This window comes from Callithrix jacchus, chromosome 5, assembly GCF_049354715.1.
Source record: "Callithrix jacchus isolate 240 chromosome 5, calJac240_pri, whole genome shotgun sequence".
NCBI classification, from domain to species: domain Eukaryota; kingdom Metazoa; phylum Chordata; class Mammalia; order Primates; family Cebidae; genus Callithrix; species Callithrix jacchus.
In genome coordinates this window covers 64,151,629-64,169,785 of record NC_133506.1, presented here as the reverse complement: position 1 = coordinate 64,169,785, position 18,157 = coordinate 64,151,629, and the positions used below count along the sequence as shown (strand labels likewise).

General features: G+C 53.1%; 1 protein-coding gene across 5 annotated transcripts in view; it reads right to left on the bottom strand.

Annotated features, from left to right (window-relative positions):
• DOC2B (double C2 domain beta) overlaps positions 1–18,157 on the bottom strand; it is a 34,440-nt gene that overhangs the window by 4,079 nt on the left and 12,204 nt on the right. For 2 of the 5 annotated variants that reach the window (XM_035299285.3, XM_035299287.3), the window contains 6 exons: positions 16,382–16,456; positions 14,362–14,471; positions 13,621–13,747; positions 8,817–8,974; positions 1,209–1,290; positions 97–196 (listed from right to left, as the gene is read on the bottom strand). In XM_035299285.3, coding sequence (XP_035155176.1) covers positions 97–196; positions 1,209–1,290; positions 8,817–8,974; positions 13,621–13,747; positions 14,362–14,471; positions 16,382–16,456 — 652 coding nt within the window. Of the gene's footprint in view, positions 1–96; positions 197–1,208; positions 1,352–8,816; positions 8,975–13,620; positions 13,748–14,361; positions 14,472–16,381; positions 16,457–18,157 lie in introns of all 5 variants that reach the window. The other 3 variants (XM_035299286.3, XM_002763961.6, XR_013535371.1) reach the window with 2 other exon arrangements.

The window sequence follows — 18,157 nt, the reverse complement described above, 5'->3', positions numbered from 1 at the left end:
GTCTGTGGCTCCAGCTTTCCCCAGGGGCCAGGAAGGAGGGTCAGTGGCCTAAGCCAGGACAGGCAGCGAGACAGTGTTCCCACTGTGCCCCCTTACCAATGAAATCGTTGGATCTCCCAATGTCGTAATCCCACACGGTGACCTCCAGGGACTTCTTGGCCAGGTCCCCATGCTTAATCTCATAGCAGAACTCCTGCTGGCCAGAATGGAGTTAGCGCTGATGCCACGAGGCCTGGGCCTCGGCCAGTGGCCAGGAGGGTGTGAGGGGTGGGGGAATGAGGAGGGCGGGGTGGTCAGCACTCAGGAGGGTATGAGGGGTGGGGAATGAGGAGGGCAGGAGTGGTCAGCACTCAGGAGGGTGTGAGGGGTGGGGAACGAGGAGGGCGGGGGTGGTCAGCACTCAGGAGGGTGTGAGGGGTGCAGAATGAGGAGGGCGGGGGTGGTCAGCACTCAGGGTGGATGAGGGGTGGATGCCCATGTGTCTTGCCTACTTCCCCCAAGCTCTGCTGGGGTCTCCAGGACCCCATCCCCTCGCTCACTTGCTCCGTGTCCCTGAGCCTGCTCTGCCCATATCCCGGGGGCCTCCTGACTGCAGAGGTTCTGCACGCCCCAGTCCCCGTCATCCTGGGCCTCCCTGGGGCCTGGCTTTGCTGACCTCTCCCTACTCTGTGGGTCCCTCTCTCTCTAAGCTTCTGGGACCCTCTCTTCCACCCGGGATCCCCCTTGCTCTCTGGAAGCATTTCCTTGGCCCCCTGTCTGCCCCTGGATCACTGCTGTGGTGTGGGCTCTACCTGAGGCCCCTCTGCTCTTCTTTCCTTCTTGTTCCTTGGGGGGAATCCATGTTTCCAGCCATACTGACCCTCCTGGGATGAAGACTGTTCTGGGGTCCCCAGGGCACCGTGACTCCCCTTGCCCCACACAGAGCTTCCCCCATCTTCAACTCCTCTTTGCCCTGTTGCCTTCAAGAGGAACCCAGGACTCCCCTCAACACTTCCCTCTCCCAGCCCTACATCCAGCAAGTCCTGCCAAGAGCTTCCCAGGGGTCCCTCAGCTCCCCCGTGTCTGTGGCCTGATGTGGCCCCGCCCCACCACCTCTGACCATCCTCCTCATCCCACCATAACCTTTTGAAAACCCAGCCCCTCCAGCCACACCCCTACCATCTTAGGGCAGAGGAGTGGCCTTCCTGAAGCTCTACCAGCCCTCATACCTCATTGAACTCCGGGTTCAGGGTTTTTTTCTTTACTGCTGTCTTATGTTTGGATTTCTTGTCCACATCTGGCCTCAAGTATCTGGAATTACATCCAAAAGACGGGCAGAGGATGGGCACAAGCTATGGGGCACAGATGAAGCCTGTGGGGATTAGAAGAGCTTCTGTCCCTGGAGATTCCTGGGCCCTTCTGTTGTTCTAATAATTGGATTTTCCCAACACTATTTTGTGACAAAGGTGAGACATTGTTTTCGGGAACCAAGCAGTCCCTTAATCCGCCTCACTTCTGTTCACACACACATTCCTGAAGTTAACCATGGCAGGCCCCTCCATCCACCTGGGAAGGGGTTTTCCTCATTTCTGGAAGTCTCATTTTCACAAGGCTCATGCTTCCCACCAGACTAGAGTTTTTAGCAGAGTTGGTCTCACATTCGAGCTTTTCTTTCTTTCTTTCTTTCTTTCTTTTTTGGTCGCTCTGTAGCCAGACCTGGAGTGGATGGCACAATGTCGGCTCACTGCAACCTCTGCCTCCCGGGTTTAAAGGTTTAGCAATTCTCCTACTTCAGCCTCCCAAGTAGTTGGGACTACAATCACACGCCACCATGCCCAGCTAATTTTTGTACTTTTGAGTAGAGATGGGGTTTCACCATGTTGCCCAGGATGGTCTTGATCTCGACCTTGTGATCCACCCGCCTCGGCCTCCCAAATGTGCTGGGATTACAGGCATGAACCACTGTACCTGGCCTTTTTTTTTTTTTTTTTTTTTTTTGAGATGGAGTTTTGCTCTTGTCACCCAGGCTGGAGTGCAGTGACATGATCTCAGGCTCACTGCAACCTCCATCTCCTGGGTTCAAACGATTCTCCTGCCTCAGCCTCCCAAGTAGCTGGGATTACAGGTGCCTGCCACCATGCCCAGCTAATTTTTACATTTTTAGTAGAGCTGGGGTTTCACTGTGTTGGTCAGGCTGGTCTTGAACTCCTGACCTCAGGTGATCCCACCCTGGCCTCCCAAAGTGCTGGGATTACAGGCATGAGCTACCATGCCAGGCCTCAAGCTTCTATTATAAAATAGCAGATTTATTGAGTTATATTTCACATACCATAAAAAAAAAATCCATCCTTCTGAAGTATAAAATGCAGTTGCCTTCAGTATACTCCCAGAGTTGTACAACCATCAACACTACCTCACTGGACTTTTGAGGAAGGAGAAGACCTTTTGTAGAGTAACAGGGAGGCCAGCTAGACGGTCTTGTCTCCATAAGCATTAAGGCCTTAGACTTTGATGCAGAACAGCTGTCTTCCTCTGAGGCTCAGAAAGGTGGAGTGACTTGCCCAAGGTCACACAGCCGGCAAGTCCAGGGGTGGTACTCCTTTCTCTATGACAGTGAAGTCATGTGCAGGCTGGAGAAGGGGACAAGAGGTCCCCAACTTCTTTGCAAAACTTCTCACCCTGTCTCTGCATGGATAATTGCATGACAATTGACCTGCCCCCACTAGGTGTGCTCTGGGGCCTCTGGAGTCTCACCCACTACCTGGGCCTGGCATCGGGGAGCTCAACAAACATCTGTCCAGTGAATATCTGAATCCTTAGAAGTGAAGGCGCCTGCCCAAAGGCATACCTGTGTCCAGCTTATCTTGTTTTGACCAACTGCTCTCCAGAAAGGCTGCATGGTTGACACACAGCACCCTCAACAAAGCTGGATGCTATCACTTACAAAATCCTTGCTGGTTTGAGAGCAGAAAATGATATCTCACAGTTGCTTTACTTTGCATTTGTTTTAAATTTTGATTTTTATGGCATAAATACTACTTGTTTATTATAGAAACACTAGAAAATGCATAAGGACAAAACTTGGGATTACGAGAGAGAAATGAAGACATATGTCCACACAGAAACCTGTTCATTGCCGCGTTCTACCATCACTAAAATTTAGAAACACATGCCCTTCAGCTGGGGAACTAACCAACAACAAACCTGTGGTTTACTCTCATGATGGAAGCCTATTCAGCAATAAAAAGGACTGAACTCCTGGCACCTGCAACTGACAAAAGCTGGACTCACAGGGCATATGCCTGCAACTGACAGATGCATCTCAACACACTCCGCTGCATGAAAGAAGCCGGACTCACGGGGCACACACTATCTGACTGCCTTCATGGGGAAGTCTGGAAAATGCAACACTACTGACACAGAAAACAGGTCAGTGGTTGCCTGGTGCTGGGGAGCTTTCTGGGGTCATGTTCTGTATCTTGATTGTGGTGGTGGTAATAAGATTGTACCAGCCTGGGCAATACAGTGAGACCCCATCTCTACAAAAGAATGAACACTTAGCTGGGCATGGTGGCGCATGCCTGTATTCCCAGCTACTCACAAGGCTGAGGTGGGAAGATCACTTGAGCCCAGGAGTTCAAGGCTACAGTGAGCCATCTTTGCACCACGCTACTCCAGCCTGGATGACAGAGCAAGACCCTGTCTGAAAAAAAAAGGAAAAACCTCACAGGATGTGAATGATACACGTTGAGGATCCATTATCTGAAATGCTTGGACCAGATGTTTTGAATTTTGGATTTCTCAGATTTTGTAACATTTTAAGTGTATTTACCAGTTCAGAATCCCTAATTCAGAATTTCAAAAATTCAAAAACTGAACAATCTGAAATCTCAAATGCTTCAATAAGCATTTCCTTTGAGCGTCATGTGAGCACTTAGAATGTTTTGAATTTTGAATTTTTGGATTTGGGATGCTCAACTGTACCTCAAAAAACCTGACTAAAATAAAAAGTGCGGGGGAATTCCACTAAGCCGCCGCCTGGAGACAGCAGTTTTCTTCAGTTACTGTGCTCCTTGGCCATTTTGCTGCATGCTGGAATTGTTTCTGCTGTGAACTGTGCTTGGCCTGTTTTGTGACGGGGTGAAGAGCAGTGTCACAAGAGTCCTGCACACCCTGCCTTCACGAGTCCCTGGAAGGAAGGTGGTTTGGGGATTTCTGTGCCCTCAGCCTACACAACCTGTGTTCATCTAGTGACCCCTCACTCAGCCACCAGACTTCCACAATGGGCACCAGCCTGGGTGCCTTCAGCCACGGGCAGCCATGGACAGTTCCTCTGTTATGCTGTTTTCTCTGCTGGGAGTGCCCTTCCATCCTGATCTGACATTCTGGGGAGATCCCTCAGCATCTGCTCTGGCACCAGTGCACCCTGTGAAGCCCCAGAGGCCTGCCCTGTGGCGTCTCTCCCTCCCTTACTGTCAGGACAGTGGACCTGGCCCCTGGGGCTCATGAACTCCCCAAGTCATGCACCTCGAGCCCCCTACACAGCGACTCCTGTTTGCCTGTGGCTTTGAGAAGAAACCCTTCTGGTTCTAGATAAGAGAGCTGGAGAAGGAAGGGAGTTGCCCAGGGTGGCACAGCAAGTTGCTGCCAGTTTCCGCCATTTTCGCTGGTATGAAATGCAGATAACAGAAGCGACTGCATAGGCTTCTGCGAGAGTCACATGCAGCCATCCCACAGCTCAGAGTTATTACTCAATATGTCAGCAACTGTCACAGCCACTGTTACTCCTGGGGTTTTCCATCAAACTTTCCAGAGCTGGGCCTGGGGTCCACTTCCAGCCTGGGGACACTGAGTCAAGTGTCACCAGAAATGAGGTTTATAAAAATGGTGCATGGCTGGGCACAGTGGCTCACACCTGTTACCCACACTTTGGAAGAGTGGATCTAGGAGCATCACTTGAGTCCAGGACTTTGACACCAGCCTGGCCAATATGGCGAAACCCAGTCTGTACAAAAAATACAAAAAACAACTATCCAGGTATGGTGGTGCACACCTGTAGTCCCAGCTACTCCGGAGGCTGAGGTGGAAGGACTGCTTAAGCCCAGGAGTTTGAGGCTGCTGTGAGATATGATCGCACTACTGCTTCCAGCCCAGGTGACAGAGTAAGTCACTGTCTCAAAAAATTAAAGGAAGAAATACAGAAAGAAAAATAATGGTGCAGACAAAAGGCACTGACCCATCTAGCTTTGCCCCTCAGCATCAGCCACTGGGCACATCCCTCCCATCTTCCGGGGCACAGGTCACTCTCTCTCTTCCAGGTCAAGGATGCAGCTGAGGGGTACCCCTCTTACCATCTAGCCTGTGCACTTATTTCCCCTGCTATTATCGAGGATGTGGGCCCTGGTCCATGAAGGTGCCTTTCAGAGACAGGCATCCCTGAGGAGACCTGAACAGCAGCCCCATGTCTCACCCAGGGAGTATGAAACAGACATGGAGGTCTCAGGTGAGGTGTAGCTCAGATACAGGGAGTGGCCCACAGCTCTGCTGGTCTGAAAGGTAACATGACCTGGCCTGTGCCTGGCAGGTGGGACCCAGCTGAAGGGTTCCAACAGCACCTAGACCAGCCCCCTGTGGCAGGGAGGAGCCTATGGTGCAGTGGACAGGCCCTGCCCAGGAGGCCCCCTGCTTGCCCATGGAAGTCAGCTGAACCGACTGTCACAGCAGGTTAAGACCTTGCTGTCTGAGCAACCCAGCAGACAGCCCTGGAATTCCTGTCCATCTGGTAGGTGGGCATATAACCTGATTTAAAAATTTCACACCATAGCTTGGGCATCGTGGCTCATGCCTATAATCCCAGCACTTTGGGACCTGAGAGGGGTGGATTGCTTGAGGTCAGGAGTTGAAGACCAGCCTGGCTAACATGGTGAAACCCCATCTCTACTAAAATTACAAAAATTAGCCAGGCATGGTGGTGCATGCCTGTAATCTGAGCTACTTGGGAGGCTGAGGCACAAGAACTGCTTGAACCTGGGAGGCAGATGTTGAAATGAGCTGAGATTGTGCCCAGCACTCCAGCCTGGACAACAGAGTGAGACTCTGATCTCAAAAAAAAAAAAAAAAATTCACACCATTTTGGCTTCCGATTGCATCCTTCTGCAAGGATGTATACACATGAGCTTCAAGTCAATGACAAGTCAGAAGAAAAAATATATATGCAAACCAGTTTCCTACTGTGTGTGTCGTCTGGTGTTCTGAACAGCTGTCCATGTTATAATAATTCATATAGTTCTAACTTACTCATTTTAACGGCATAGCCTACATTCTACACATATGCCACGTTTGATTAATCTATTCCTCTGGTGATGAATGTTTGACTATTTCCAGTTTATAGCTACTATGAGCAATGCTGCGATAAACAGCTACCCACCCCTGCCCAGGTTTCTAGGAAATAACCCTGGAAGGAAAATAATGTGGTCACAGCACACCCACATTTTCCACATCGACTGGACACTGCCAGCTTTCTCCCCAGTGGTTATTACAAGAGTCTCCCAAGTGTCTTCTGAGCATTCACAGAGCTTCCTCCAACACTCGGGTCTCCAGGGCACTGAGACTGTTTACTCATTGTTGAGGCTGGGGCCCACTTTAGTGTTTTCCACAAAGAAAACCAGTAGCCCCTGTGCTATTTTTGGGAGCCTAACTTCCCCCACAGATGCAGCAGGTCCTAGGCTCTGCTCCTGGAGCCTGGTGTGATTGGATTTTTTTAAATACAGATTTTTGAGAGACATAATACACATACTGTACAACGCACCCTTTCAGATGTATATAATTCAGTGGTTTGGGGTATATTCACGGAATGATGCAGCCATCATCACAATCAATTTTAGAACACTTTTGTCACCCCAGAAGGAAACCTAGGACCCTTCAGCAGCTACTGCCGATGACACCTCAAGCTTTCCCTGGCTCCTGCAAACACAAATCCATTCTCTGCCTCTGTGGGTTGGCCTATTCCGGACACTTCACAGAAACGGAATCCTGCAATACGTGGCCTTCTGTGCCTGGCTTCTGTCACTTAGCATCTTGCTCTCCAGGTTCATCCACAGTGTAACCAGTGCTCCACTTTTTCTTAAGGCTGATCTTCTACCACAAGAACAGACTGCTTTTGAGCATCCATTCATCAGTGGATGGAGTCTTGGGCTGTTTCCACTTTTGGCTGCTGTGAATAATGCTGCTATGAACATTCTTGTACAAGTTTTAGGATGGACATATTTTTCTTATCTCTTGGGTATACTACTAGGAGTGGAATTGCCAGATCAAACGGTGACTCTGTGTTTAACTTTCTGAGGAACTGTCAATTGCTTCCCAAAGTGGCTACCCTATGATTGTCATATTATTTTTATTTATTATTGCTATTATTTTGAGACAATGTCTCGCTCTGTCACCCTGACTGGAGTGCAGTGGTGTGATCTTGGCTCACTGCAATCTCCACCACCCAGGTTGAAGTGATTTTCCTGCCTCAGCCTCCCGAATAGCTGGGATTACAGGTACTCGCCACCACACCTGGCTAATTTTTGGATTTTTAGTAGAGATAGAGTTTCCCCATACTGGCCAGGATGGTCTCAAAACTCCTGACCCAGGTGATCCGCCCACCTCAGCCTCCCCAAGTGCTTGGAATGCAGGCATGAGCCACTGCACATGGCCTAATGTATTATTATTTTTAACTGTAGAGACAAGGTCTCAGTATGTTGCCCAGGCTAGTCTCAAACTCCTGGGCTCAAGCAATCCTCCCAAGTAGCTAGGACTACAGGCACACGCCACTATGCCCGGCTAATTTTTAAATTTTTGGTAGAGATGGGGGTCTCAAACTCCCAGCCTCAAGCAATCCTCCTGCCTTGGCCTTCCAAAGTGTTGGGAATATAAGTGTGAGTCACTGCACCTGCACCATATAATTTTAAAAGTGGTAGGAATACAATCACGGCCAGTGGGGATGGTGCCCCCAGAGCTGTGCCACAAGTAGTACTGGCCTCTTCATGGTGCCAAGATGCCCCCGAGGCCTCAGTCACCTGGGTCCCTGGTGTCCCCTAGGTTAGAGCCATTCCTCTGTCATTCCCCCTCCCTGAAGCACCTGCCTCTCCTTTCTGCTGAACTAAATTCCTCCCTAAGTCTCCCCTTTCCAGAGTCTCCCTGCGAGCTCAGACTCATACCTACCTAGTTTCTGCAGAGCTCCAAGCACTGCAGGCGGCCGCTGTAGCACCTGTGGCACCCTCTCCAAAGGGCCAGGGCTCCTGCCTGGCTCTCAGAGCTACACAGCCCATCCTGGACAGGCTCACAGATCCACAGCTCTGGGGCCCAGGCCACCTGGCATGGCCCTTTAGTGGCTCTCCCCAGGACCACCATTGGCCTCCACTGGTAGAGCTGGGTAGACTCTTATCCACATCTGTGGCCCCAAGATAGGGCTGGGCACAGGTGGGCAGTTGCCAAGGCCTGGAAGACTTTCTCTGCTGCCTCTCCCAGCCTCCTGGTGGGCCCTGCCTTCTCCTATCCCCTCCTCCAAACTGCTCATGGCCCCTCCTGGGCCCCTCAGTCACAGAGAAGCCTGGACATGGCATCAGGAGATAACTAATATCTGCATGAACCTGGGAAGCCACTCAGCTTATCTGGGCCTCAGTTTCCCCACCTGTGACATTAGCTGGCCATGCTTAACCCCTGGAGTTGCCAAAGGAGCCCATCAGGGAACATGGCACCCCTGAACCTCAGCTGCTCCCTGGGTGCCTGTCACCTGAGACCATGGAGGCCAGAGGTGAGGAGGTGGCAGGAGGTCACATGCATGGCACACTCACGTTTTCACGTAGGGGTCCGAGTAGCCATTGGCGTCCATGGCAGCCAGGTGTGCGCACCGCACGATGCCCACCAGCAGGCCCTGCTTCTGTGAGCTGTACTTGAGGGAGATGAGGATACGGCCCCGCTCCTCCAGGGACTTGTCTTCGGTCTTGTCCACCTGTTGGAGGGACCAGTCCTTTAGTCCTTACCTGCCCCCACCCCTCTCTCGGCCATCCTTAGCCTCCCCTTCCTAATCCCGCCCACTCCCACTGCCACAGCCGGGCCTGGTCACGCCCCCGGTGAGTGGTCACTTGGTGAACACACAGCCTTTCTGTCATCTCTTCCCTCCCAAGGTTTCTGCCGGGGATGAATCTGCCCTCTCACTCCCTGTTCTTGGCTGCCTGGTCTGGGGTGACCTTCACAGCCCAGCAAGGGCCAGCACAGGGGTTGGCAACTGCAGCCCAGGGGCCAGATCAGGTCCGATGCCTGGCTCTGTGTGGAACATGAGCTGAGAGTAGCTCTTACACTTTTTAAAAAAATTGTTTAAAAAACAAAATAGAGACTGGAGTCACAATGTTGCCCAAGCTGATCTCAAACTCCTGGGCTCAAGAGATCCTCCTACCTTGGCCTTCCAAAGTGCTGGGATTACAGGTGTGAGCCACCGTGCCCAGCTGGTTCTTACTTTTTTGAGTAGCAGAAAGAAAAATGAAAAGTATTTTGTGGCACATGAAAATGATATGAAATTCACACTTCAGCTCCCATTGATAATATGTTATTACAACACAGCCTTGCCAGCTCCTTGACGCCTTCTCTATGGCTGCCTTTGCTCTAAGGACAGAGCTGCATGGTGACTACACACCACGTGGCACACAGGGCCTGACATATGCGTGAACTGGCCCTTCACAGCAGTCTGCAGTGCTGAGCCTGGCGCCCTTGGCTTCCACAGATGGTTTTCTGCCTCGTCCTACCTCACAGCCTGCCTGACTTTCTCTATAGTCCCAAGGCTTTGAAGCCGGGTCCCACCTCCATGCCTCTGCACATGCTGTATCCACAGCTCGAACACCCTCCTCTGTGTTCACTGCTTGATAAATTCCTGGTCCTCTGGGCCTAAGCTCAGTGCAAGTGGCACCAGACTGGGAGGCGTTTCTGACCCTCAGGGTGGGCTGCCTGTCCCCTCGGTGATCCCACTGCCTCGGCTTCTGTCCTGTCTGGGTGGTCCCCTGCTTCTTCATAGGTCTGTCCCAGCCTCTAAATTCCTTGAAGTTGGAACTCTGCCTGTAACTTCTTTTTTGAGACGAAGACTTGCTCTTGTCACCCAGGCTAGAGTGCAGTGGCACAATCTTGGCTTACTACAACCTCTGTCTCCCAGGTTCAAGCGATTCTCCTTCCTCAGCCTCCTGAGCAGCTGGGACTACAGGCATGTACCACCATACCCGCCTAATTTTTGTATTTTTTGGCAGAGATGGGGCTTTGCCATTTTTACCAAGCTGGTCTCGAACTCCTGACCTCAAATGATGCACATGCTTCAGCCTCCCAAAGTGCTGGGATTACAGTTATGAGCCATCATGTCTGGCTAATACCTGTATCATCTTTAATACCTCAGGGCCGGGCAACAGCCTGGCACTAAGTGCCCACTGGAGGCTTGTCCTAGTGAAGGCAGGAATGGAGGGACAGGTGGTACCCTATGGGTTCAACCTCATGCAACCAACTCCAGCCTGGGGGGGTTTCAAAGAAAGGCAGAAAGGTCTGCCCATGCCAATGGAGCCTGGTGGATGGAAAAAGGTCGTCCTAGCCCCAGTCCCCCAAAGATGCCTCTCAGGGAGCTGGACGTGGCTCACTCAGCAGAACCCAGAAGACAGAGCTCTGGTACATTCCTCCCCTGGGAAAGCTGAGAGCCAGCTGGGGAGGCCATTCAGTGCTGTACCCCAGCAGCTGCCTGGTGCCTCCTCTTGGGGCAGATCTCACTTCCAGGCCTCCCCATCCCCAGCCAGCCTGATGCTTCTCCACTCCTTGCCCTCCCCAGACCACCCGGCCTCTTCCTTTTGGCTGCTACACACCCCAAACTCCTTCTCCTAGGCCCTGAGCCAAACAAGAAACACCAGCTTGAACCCTGGGTCCCCTTAGGACTCCACAAGGCTCCTCTCCTAAGCAGCCCCAGCCACATCCTGTTGCTCACAACTGTGCCCTGCCTGGTACCAAGTAAGTCCCTCTGTAGCTACATCTAACCTTTTCTGGAGTTGAGACTCCTGTGAGGTGAGCAGGGATGTCTAGCAGGGAGGACACACATGTCCCCAAGGACCACCTTCCCCACCTCCCAAGCCCACAGTAGACATGGCTAATCTATCCCAGCATTTACTCTGAGCTCCAATGCCACCTCAGAATCCTTCTCAACAGTGCTCGGGCAGCCGTTCCCAATGGATCAGGCCAGGCCCACAAGATCTCACTATTTGCCCCTCAGGTTGAGCTTTCTGTGTGAGGGCCTCAATGCACCATGCTGCTTATGTCAGTGTGTGTGATGTGAAAATTAATATAAACCAGCAGGGGCCAGGCGTGGTGGTGCATGTCTGTAACCCCAGTACTCTGGAAGGCTGAGGCAGGTGGATCACCTGAGGTCAAGTGTTCAAGACCACCCTGGTCAACATGATGAAACACCGTCCCTACTAAAAACAAAAATTAGTGAGGCATGGTGGCAGGTGCCTGTAATCCCAGCAACTTGGGAGGCTGAAGCGGGAGAATCACTTGAACCCGGGAAACAGAGGTTACCATGAGCTGAGATCATGCCACTGCACTCCAGCCTGGGCAAAAGAGTGCAAGACTCCATCTCAAACAAAATAAAACAAAACAAAATAGCAGGGATATTTTCAGCTGTTTTTTCAGGGGTGGGATATGGTATTTTGGGTTGTTTCATAAGAAGACCATTGGGTATGAGTCAGTATTGACTTAAAAGAGATAATGTTCAGACTGTAAAATCTAAAATGTACACCAGAGGCCTGGCACAGGGGCTCATCCCTATAATCCCAGCATTCTGGGAGGCCGAGGCAGGGGGATCACTGGCCAATGTGGCAAACCCATCTCTACTAACAATACAAAAATTAGCCAGGCATGGGGGCTTACACCTGTATTCCCAGCACTTTGGGAGGTTGAGGCAGATGGATCAGTTAGGAGTTCGAGTTTGGCTTGGCCAACATAGTGAAACCTCGTCTCTGCTAAAAATACAAAAATTAGCTGGGTGTGGTGGCACGTGCCTGTAATCCCAGCTACTCAGGAGGCTGAGACACGAGAATCACTTGAACCCAGAAGGTAGAGGTTGCAGTGAGCCGAGATTGTGCCACTGCATTCCAGCCTGGGTGACAGAGCAAGACTCTGTCTCAAAAAAACATAAAAATAAACAAACAAAAGTATCACCAGAATGTGGCTTTACTGCCGGGGGGTAACACAAACTGCACTCCTGTGGCCACTGTGTGTCCCTGAACTACACCAATGAGCTGGTAGCACATCCAGCAATGCCCTGAACATGGCCATGCACAGGCACGCACACACTTTCACCAACACACATAGACACTCTCACACATACAGTTCACATATGGGCACATACACACACACACACACAGACACCCCATGAACACATCCACGTGGTTGTTTATGCCGGTAATTAAAACTCAGGAACTACAGCAGGGCTGATGTTGCCTTTCTTAAGTGACATAGATCGTGTGGGAAAACCAGGTTACCTGTGGTTAGCAACTAATAATAACACAGAAAAAGTTACATCCATCCCGCAAATGTCTGGGTGGGAGAGAACGTGATAAGGAAATAAAACTGGACCAAGTGATGCGGAAGGACAGAACTGGGACTCTGGGAGGAAGCCCCAGTCACAGGCTGACTTGTTCCCAGGGCTTGACTTGGGTTAAGCTGGACGTGAGTCCACATTTCCTGGCCCCACTGGGGCTGGGCACACTGGGGACAGCTGCTGGGCTTTGTCCTCCTGAACTTGCCCCTTGCCCAGACCTCTAAGGGGACTATGTGCCAGGAAGGGGACCATGCCTCTGCCTGTGCCCTGAACACTAGAGGGCTGAGGGCCAGCATTTCTCTTGACCCTGGTGGCACTGGGGAACCCTGGTGAGAGGGCCTTCACCTGGTTCATAAGGGCTTTGCCAGCCCTATATACACCAAGACTCAGGAGGGCGTAGCTGCTGGAGCAGGCCGGGGGCAAAATCTCTTCTTACATAATGTTCAGACAAGTGCCATTTTCCGGAAAGGATACTCTTCTGTCTCCTCTGCGTATCTCACAGGCACTCAAGTCTAACATGTTCCAAGCACGCTCCTTGAGTGTCCCACCTGCCTGTGGTCCCTGCCCCAGTCCTCTGGACACAGTGAACAGCCTCTCAGGCTTCAGGGGCTCAGACTCCAAACCTCAGGCCTGCCCTCCCCTCACCCAACGAAGTCCTATCTGCTACCTGTACATCCGGTCCAGAATAAAGCCCCCTCCTGCCGCAGAGGCCAGGTCAGGGCCTCCCCATCTCCCCTGTCTCCCCGGGCCTCTAGCCCTCTCCTCCTTCTTCTTCTAGACTTCCTGAGCCCAGGGCCAGCAAGCCTGGTAAAATGTCATCCCCTGCGTTCCCTCTGCTTGGCACCTCCCGTGGCCACTCAGAGTGAAAGCCATGGTCCTTCCTCGCCTCCAGTCCCTCGCCTCTTCAAGCTCGCCTCCTCAATCTCCCCTCCCCTCTCACTCTGCCCCTCATTAGCCCATCATAGGCAGGAAGTTCTGTCTTCTCAGCACCTGCCGCTGAGCCAGGTATACCACAGGTGCTCAAGAAATGCTCTCACCGGCAGCTGCTTCTCCAGGCAGATGCTAAATGTCTTGGTGTGGTTGGGTTTCAGCTTCTTCAGAGGCACTCGCGTCTCCCCGATGAACTCATTGTGCCGGAATTTGTCCTCATCGCACACGGAGATCCTGGCGGGGGTGAGGGGAAGAGGCACAGCCAGTGCCTCAGACGCACTGGGCTTGGTGGGGGTATGCGAGGATAGGGCCAGCCCTGGCTTCTCCTTTCTCGAGCCCTGCCCTGGTCTGGAGAGGGAGAGGCACAAGATGCCTGGGTGACAGGACCAGAGTGTGGCATGATGTCAGGCACTGTCCTCCTGGACAAGTGTCCTCCAGTTCGAGGAGGGGATAGGAGAAAGCAGGGGTATCCAGGAGGCTGGGAGAGCCAGTTCTCCAGAGGGAACCACCTCCAGCACCCTGAGAGGCCCCAGGAAGCACCTTCAGGGGACAGGCCAGGGTGACCCTTTTCCATCCACCAGGCTCCAATGGCATGGACTAACCTGTCTGCCTGTCTTTGAACCCAGGCTGGAGTTGCTGGCATGAGGTTGAACCCACAGGGGACCATCTGACCCCTAGTCCTGCCTTCACTAGGACAAGCCAGGTGGGGGTGGGTACGAGGAGGGAGCAGCTGTCCGGGACCCTCACCCACCACAGAGCTTTGCCTGACCCCCAGTCTTGCCTTCACTAGGACAAGCCGGGTGGGGGTGGGGACGAGGAGGGAGCAGCAGCCCGGGCCCCTCACCCACCGCAGAGTCTTGCGGATCATGTCTTCATCTGTGATCCCGTAGTAAGTGAGGGTCTCGTTCCACGTGGGGTTCAGAGTGTTATGGAGAGTCTTTGTTCTGAGCTTATTTGCCTGGAGAAGGGAAAAATGATATTATTAGCATCAAAGGATGTGTCAGACAGAACAGTGGCCCCCAGAGATGGCCACATCCTCATCTTGGAACCTGTGAATAGGTTCTCAACACATCCAAGGGGAGTGGAGGCTGCAGGTGGAGTTGGGTTGTTAACAGGCTGATGTTACAATAGGGAGATGATCCTGGATTGTCTAGGTGGCCCAGTGTGGTCACAGGGTCCTTAAAAGCAGAAGGAGCAGAGAAGAAAGTCAGACTGAGATGTCACCAAGGAAGGAGGCCAGGGAGATGCAACAGGGCCTGCTGTGAAGGTGGAGGGAGGGCCAGTACAGAGGGTGGGCGGCCTCTAGAAGTCGGAAAGAGCCAGGCAAGAGGTAGGCTCCCGGGCTCCAGAAGAAATGCAGCCCTGCTGACACCTTGATTTTAGCCCAGGGAGAGCACGGTTGGACTGTCACCTGCAGAGCCGTCAGAGAGTAAGCGCGCTGCTTCAAGCCACGAGGTTCGGGGTCATTTGCTGCAGCAGCCGTAAGAGGCTCATCCAAGGAGGGTCCTGCCTCCAGCCCCTGACGCCTGGGGTGGGTTCTGCAGGAGGCCTGTGTGGAACCCGAGTCTCCTTCCCAGGGCCCTGCCTTTTCGGACTGTCCCATCTGCCTGGAACCCATCCTGTCCTCCGGCATGCCTCGGGGGTGGCCTCTCTGAGCTGGAATGTTACAGCCACTCCGTCCTCCTGAGCCATCGACTCTGAGCTCCATGTTTGAATTGGCCTGATGCCTGCCACGCCCAGCCCAGGCTGGGAGGTCAGCAGCCCCGGCTTCCAATTCCAGGTCTGTGGCAGCATCGGGTTCCACAGCACGGACAGGGCACAGGAATCCCTCTCACATTGCTTTCTGGACCTTGTTTACAAGGAGACCACACTTTATAAAACACTAGGGAGTCCTGGGAACCTCCTACAATGCAGCAGCCAGGCACTGCCAGCTCCAGTCCCACAAATGAGGGGACCCTGAGCTCCTGTGTCAGGTAGACGTCCCCGGTCACACTCGCCCTGGCCCTCACACCCCGAGCCCACCTGCATAAGGACATGGAGGCCCGCCTGGCATGTGGAGCCCATTTCTTCCTCAGGACTAGGTGGTGGGGCACTGCCATTTCTCCTACAGCCCTGTCTCCCTAGAGAAGGGGGATGGCCCCTTCTGAGCTGGTCCTCCTGGACCCCAGGCCTACCCATTTAGAGCCCCAAGTCAACTCAGACTGCCCCATGAAATTAAAAATAAAACAACACTGAAGTGTCAGATGCACAGAAGGAAGACTAATTGGGTTCTGATTCTCCACAGCTCAAGGTCACCTTGATGCTTTTATTTAACAGCGACTTTTTTCCCTCTCTCCTAGATGCACCTGTTGCGCTGGTGTCCTGAGTGCACGTGTGGTTGACCCCCATGTCCTCCAGTGCAAGAACAAGGATCCTGTTTTCAAATATATTGGGCAGATGCTGCCCATTTTATCCTCCTTACGGAGAGTCAAGGAGCAACCCATCAACACATTACATGATAAGTCCTATGGTACAGAAACCTGCTTCCCAATGTTTCCCAATGTTACTGAACCACAGAGTCCTCCGTTTGTACCTAACAGTAACTTCCAGTTGCAAACGCTTCTCATCAAATGCAGGCCTGTAAATTCTCCAGGGGTTCCCCCAGATCAGCAGGTAGGTAAGGCAGACACATGAGGTCCCCAGGAGGCATCCAGGCTGTGGGGCAGACCTGGTGCTCTGTGTGGAGGTGAATGGCTGAGGTCCCCTCAGCTTGCTTGGGCTCTGAGGGGAGTGGCAGCTGTGGGCCTCCCTGGGTGCCCCCAGCCTAGTCCAGGCCCCATCACCGTGGGCAGGTGTAGCTGGTGGGCAAGGCTGCGTGAAACCCCTCACCTTACTGGCTCCGGGCAGCAGGTGCAGCTTGACGTAGGGGTCTGCCAGCCCATTGTGGTCCATCGGCTTCAGGCCCTGGGCAGAGAACAGCAAAGGGTGTAAACTGGAAATCAGGGAGATGGAGCCTGCAGGTGCCCTTGTCCCCTGGGTTTCCTGGGTGGGGCCACTCATGGCCCCTTTCACAGAAGACCCCAGACCCCGCACCTCCAGACAGAGGGAGCGAGGACAGCTCAGGGCCAGTGTAATCTCCCCTCCTGCTAACATCCTGGCCCAGGGCAGCTGTCAGGGACCTTTGTCAGGACAGACTTTCTCTTTCTCTTCTCTCCCTGGAAGCCAGGTGGCTCCCCTTCCTCGGAGCCTCCCTCCCCACCCTCTGTGGCCAAGCCCTTCTCCTAACTCCCCTCCCCCATCTTCTGAGCACGGCCTCCTGAGTGGCCAAGTACCTCACTGACCCTAAATCCACATAACCCCGGGACACAGGCCGAGACCAGGCCCCACTTTGGGCCATATTTGCCACAACTCCCAGTCAGTCCATGGAGGTCACACAAACTGGCCACAGAAGTCCCTCCACAAGATGGCACCCCTCACTCACACTGGTTTTTCTAGAAAACCCAGCCACGCGTGCACAGCTGGGGCACACAGAAGCATGCACACACAAAAAAATAAAAATAAAAATAAAAAATAAATAAAAAGAAGCATGCACACACAGGTTCTTTGCTGACCTCAGCAGGCTCCTGTTTCTGAAAACTGCATTTTTTTTCTTCTGGGCTGGTGCACAGGGATGTAGGGAGGCAGCTGTGGCATCTAAGAGGCACAGCTGGCAACCCCAGGACATTATTCAAAGATGCACTGCAAGGCTTCTACCCAGCCAGGTCAGCAGGCAGCATGGCTGCTCACACCAGCCCATCTCCAAGGGAGGCTGAGGCTCCCTGCCAGGCCCACCCTGCCTTGGTTTGACGGAGCCCTGGGGGATTCGGTGGGAACTTCCAACCACCCACTTCTCTGACGCTGGCAAAGGGTGGAGGTGTGGGGGCCTGGCTGGCTTGGGTTCTGGGCTCAGCTCCCATGGTCACCAGTTGGGAAGTGGATGAGTTACTTTGCATCTAAGCCTCAACTTTGTCATCTGCAAAATGGGTTGGCCGGGAGCAGTGGCTCACACCTGTAATCCCAGCACTCTGGGCCCAAGAGTTCAAGACCAGTCTGGGCAACATAGTAAGACCCTGTCTCTTCAAAAACTAAAAAATTAGCTGGGCATGGTGGCCCGTGCCTGTGGCCCCAGCTACTATGGAAGCTGAGGGGGAAGGATTGCTTAAACCCGGGAAGCGGAGGCTGCACTGAGCCACGATCACGCCACTGCACTCCAGCCTGGGTGACAAGAGCGAGACCCTGTCTCAAATTACAAAAAAAAAAGGGCAGGGGTGTAACGGTCCCACCTTCCTTGGGCTGGAGTGAGAGGCAGGGAGACGATGTGGACACAGGGCCTGGCAGGCAGGGCAATGCTCCCTTGTCTGCACACCAGGTCCTGCGAGGTGCCGGAGAAGCGGCTGAGGTCCAGGAGACGCATCTGAGCTGTGCCCTGCGCTGTGGGGCTGCCTCTCAGACGGGGCCTGGTTCAGTGGCCCCACGTGTGCCCAAGGTGACAAGGCTGCTCTTCCAAACCCAATTCCCTCACCCTAGCCTCGAGCCTTTCCCACCAAGTGCCTGAAGTGCAGAGTTCTGGGAATCTGTGGCCCAGCCTGAGGGGGGAGTGTGCCCGACCGCTGTGTCTTATTCTTA